This window comes from Octodon degus, unplaced genomic scaffold (genome assembly GCF_000260255.1).
Source record: "Octodon degus isolate 3935 unplaced genomic scaffold, OctDeg1.0 scaffold02595, whole genome shotgun sequence".
In the NCBI taxonomy this organism is placed as follows: Eukaryota; Metazoa; Chordata; class Mammalia; order Rodentia; family Octodontidae; genus Octodon; species Octodon degus.
The window spans coordinates 1-4,543 of NW_004527171.1; the positions used below are offsets into that span (position 1 = coordinate 1).

The 4,543-nt window shown below is 39.1% G+C and overlaps 2 protein-coding genes across 2 annotated transcripts; both read left to right on the forward strand.

The window, feature by feature from the left end:
* The first annotated feature begins 789 nt into the window (after positions 1 to 789).
* On the forward strand, positions 790 to 1,059 carry LOC101562218 (selenoprotein K-like). Its single transcript, XM_012513429.1, has one exon. It carries the CDS (start codon positions 790 to 792, stop codon positions 1,057 to 1,059), a length of 270 nt encoding a protein of 89 aa, XP_012368883.1.
* A 2,286-nt stretch (positions 1,060 to 3,345) lies between these two features.
* LOC101561819 (programmed cell death protein 10) lies at positions 3,346 to 4,172 on the forward strand. The gene is given in 2 exon segments (XM_012513430.2): positions 3,346 to 3,542; positions 3,545 to 4,172. Coding segments are annotated over 2 exon segments (636 nt in total). The 5' UTR covers positions 3,346 to 3,523; the 3' UTR covers positions 4,162 to 4,172.
* Positions 4,173 to 4,543: the final 371 nt, after the last annotated feature.

Below are 4,543 nucleotides of genomic sequence, written 5' to 3' on the forward strand. Positions count from 1 at the left end.
CTCTCTCTCTCTCTCTCTCTCTCTCTCTCTCTCTCAAATAAATAAAAATTTTTAAAAAAGCCTAGGATGAGCTCAGGTATTTAATTTCCTGGCCAAGTACTTAATGAGTTACCCTGAAGGAGATACTTAGCCCTTATAACCCCAGAGCTGAGATTGCTAGTATTAAATACATAATCTCCTCTGAGCAGCTGATTACAGTGTAAATTAAACCACCAGCCTCATATAGTATCTGTTGTTAAAGTGAGGGCATTTGATGGGAAGAAACTGGATGCTGAAAGTTGAAATTGGAGCGTATAGAAAAACGATGAGGAACCCGGGGACACTGAGCCCCCAAATTTTGTTGAGTCTTCTTCACCAATGGGAACAGTCTCTCAGATCCTTAATGGGAATTGTTTCATTACCCCTTGTATGGGGGTAGTAACTCTGAATTGCTTGAGAGAATTCTAATGCTTCCCTGAGTCAGTGGCTTTGGAAATCAGTGCAGATTCACTTCAGGACCAAACCCCAGGACTTCCCTTTGCTTCTAGACTTATAACAAGATTCAAGCCTTGGGCCGGCGAAATAGCTCCACTGTCTAAAGCACCTTCTAAGACAAGTGCAGAGACCTCAGTTGATCCCCAGCACCACAAGCCATGCCAGTCTTGCCCTCAAGGCTGGCTGAGCCAGAAAAAGAAAGAAAGAAAGAAAGAAAGAAAGAAAGAAAGAAAGAAAGAAAGAAAGAAAGAAAGAAAGAAAGAAAATATCACCTATAGTCTGTCGCCATTGCTGCAAAGCCAAGAGGGAGGGAAGATGGTTTACATGTCAAATGGACAAGGATTGGACAGTCAGAGTCGGTCCTCGTGGAGACTATCATTAACAACAGATTTCTTCTGGGGAATAACTGAGTTTGTAATTTTGTTTTTCAAAACTCTGCTTCAGCAAGATGTGAAAAAAGGAAGAGGCTATAGAAACTCATTTGGCTCCATATATGATGATGGAAGAAGGCCACCAGGAAACCCTCCCCAAAGAATGGGTAGAATCAAACACCTTCATGGTCCCAGTCCTCCACCAATGGGATGAGGAAGGTGAATGTCTGCTCTTAAGAAGCAGACAACTGGATATACACATTCATAGGAGAAGGAAGTCAACCGGAAGTGGAGGTCAGACTGTGCTGGATGAGTAGATGGATGTATATGTCTCCCCAGGGATTGCTCTGTGCTCTCACACATAAATGAGGTCACGCCAGGAATTCTCTCTACAGGGACCTGACTTGACTGATGCTCAGTCTATAAATACATATGTGTGTTTCATTGTCTTTTTGTCTAGTTTATAAAGTATTAATATATTTTTCATAAATTAGGTTGCCTATTGACCTTTCATCTTTATATAATTAAATAACAGAAACTCAACTCTGAACCTCAAGAAAATAAATAAAAGGCTGTGTACTTAGTAAAAAAAAAAGTATCACCTATAATGAAGTATATCATACACTAAAAGAACTATATTACTTTGCCAATATTCACAGATGGAAAACTGAGGAACCACTGGATGTATATGTCTCCCCAGGGATTGCTCTGTGCTCTCACACACAAATGTGGGATATGTGTGATATCCCCCTAGATATGTGGGATAGTAGCATCAGGAATATGAAATTGGATCAGTCTCTAGTTATTGATTACTCATTAAGCAGAGAATCTGCTTTTAGTGAGGCAGATTTGGAGCTTCAAAGTATTTTTACAACTTGATTCAATGGTTGGCAAAATCATGGATCAAGAGGTAGACCATAATATATTAGCCAGAAATACCATATTTGCCTTTGTTTATTGTAGAAGAGATTCAGAAGGGGGAAAGGTAGAGGAAGAAGGGAGGGAGAGAGGGAGAGAGAGAGATGGAGACAGAGACAGAGAGATTCAATAGCTTAGATCAATTGGAATTTTACAGTGGATTTGTCATTTGAGACCTTCCTGCCCAGTCTCAAAAGGTCCTTAATACCTAGTCTCAATATCCCTGAAGAGCACAACTGTCACTCTTCTCGATAGAGCAGACCACACGGGGGCCCTGGAATCATTGTGCTGGGGGACGTGAATGCAGTAGGAGCAACTGGTCCCCAGGGTAACAGATGCCACATGGCTGCAGCAAACTACATGAGCTAATAATCATGTGAATCAATTCCTTAAACAAATGTATTATAGATAGATACAGATCTCTTGTTTTTTTTTTTTACTGTCAAAACGTTTATTGCAAAATGGAGTCTTAGAACAAAAGAAAGCAAAGAAAAGTTCACATCAAAATGAAATGTATGACACCAACTTGGATTTCTGAATACATTGTGGACTCTGTGCTGGAATATCAAATTCCAATATGCAGTCAGTAACTGAGTAGTCTTACCACACAAGAGTAAAATTTAATCTTTCATACAAACATTATACATGATACTTGGCATAGGACTTGCTCAGAATAACATTGCAATAGAATAACTGAGAGAAAGTTTCTGCTTAAAAAAAAATAAAGTGATAATGCCATCTACTTGAAGCTCACACCCAAGGAATACAAAAATTATTTAACACAAAATTTTAAAAGTGCAAAAGTAGTATGTGCAGTGTATTATCTGATATTAAAAACACACACTGTTCTGCATACAATATAAAAGAATTAATGGAGGTGCCTGAAGTCATAGTTCTGAAGTAAATAACCACATGCCAGAAAGCTCCTCAAAAGCAGCAGAGCGCATATGAAGTCAGTCTCAGAAAACATGGCCATTCCCTAGTTTCCCGACAAACACGCATTTTTCACCATAGAAATGCTACATCTAATGCTATTAGGCTCTGCTAGATTAAAACAGATCAGAGTCTGTCTGGCAATGCTTAAAATCTCAAGGAAAACAGTCTTGCTCAAATGCGTCAAAAGGTGCCTGATTATAGAAAGCTTATGCTCTATCATATATGTGGTATGGTGAGACGACTAGTCTTACACAAGGCTGCAACAAGTTTAGTGTAACGAAATTTTTTAAAAAAGAGTATCAATATTTAAATAAGACCAAGTTTTAAAGCTGTGCTTTTGTAACACTCTTACCACTCGAATGGAAAATTAAAGTTATATACACAGTAGTACCTTACTAAGAGAAGTCAGTTTGGATCTCTCTTGCATCCTCACCCAACCCCCTAATTTGTTTCATTTTGATGTGGATCAAGTTTAGGTACCTGAGCTGGTGTTAAGGTCTAATAAATCCACTGCATGTTTAAAAGACTCAAGGGCTAAAAGCCCAGACCTCAGTATTTCCAGAACATCAAAAATTGTGTGCTCCGTGCCTACATCTGCCTCACCATGGTTCTTTATATAAAGTGTTAAAATGTGGCTTTAGGAGTGAATTGATCCGGGAGTTGAAGAGGGCTCCAAAGGTGGGAAGTAAAGTCTGTGTCTCTGTGGCCGGTCAGTGTGTGTTTTGTGTCCATTCTTCTGTCATACAAAAAAAGAAGAAATATTGCAGTGAATGAGGATTCCTCTGCATTTTAGAACTGCTTTTTCTACTGTAGTTGGCTTTTGAATGAGGATGACAATGGAAGAGACGAAAATGAAGCTGAGACCACTTCCATGGTTTCTATGCCCCTCTACGCAGTCATGTATCCTGTGTTTAATGAGTTAGAACGAGTAAATCTGTCTGCAGCTCAAACACTGAGAGCTGCTTTCATTAAGGCTGAAAAAGAAAATCCAGGTCTCACACAAGACATCATTATGAAAATTTTAGAGAAAAAAAGTGTAGAAGTGAACTTCACCGAGTCCCTTCTTCGAATGGCAGCTGACGACGTAGAAGAGTATATGATTGAACGACCAGAGCCAGAATTCCAGGACCTGAATGAAAAGGCACGAGCACTTAAACAAATTCTCAGTAAGATCCCAGATGAGATCAATGACAGAGTAAGGTTTCTGCAGACAATCAAGGATATAGCTAGTGCAATAAAAGAACTTCTTGATACAGTGAATAATGTCTTCAAGAAATACCAGTACCAGAACCGCAGGGCACTTGAACACCAAAAGAAAGAATTTGTAAAGTACTCCAAAAGTTTCAGTGATACTCTGAAAACATATTTTAAAGATGGCAAGGCAATAAATGTGTTCATAAGCGCCAACCGACTAATTCATCAAACCAACTTGATACTTCAGACCTTCAAAACTGTGGCCTGAAAGTTGTATATGTCAAGAGATGTACTTCTCAGTGGCAGTATTCAACTGCCTTTATCCGTAAATTTTAAAGTTTGACTGTATAAATTATCAGTCCCTCCTGAAGGCACCTAATCCAGGATGTTGAATGGGATTATTGCCATTTTACACCATATTTTTGTAAAATATAGCTTAATCATAATCTCACACTGAAGATTTTGCATCACTTTTGCTATTATCATTCTTTTAAGAATTATAAGCCAAAAGAATTTACGCCTTAATGTGTCATTATATAACATTCCTTAAAAGAATTGTAAATATTGGAGTGCCTCCCCCACCCCGCCCGCCGAGTACAATTTTCTGCCGTGTTCCGGGAGCCCCCAGACCCAGTCCTAGCCCAGGTCCG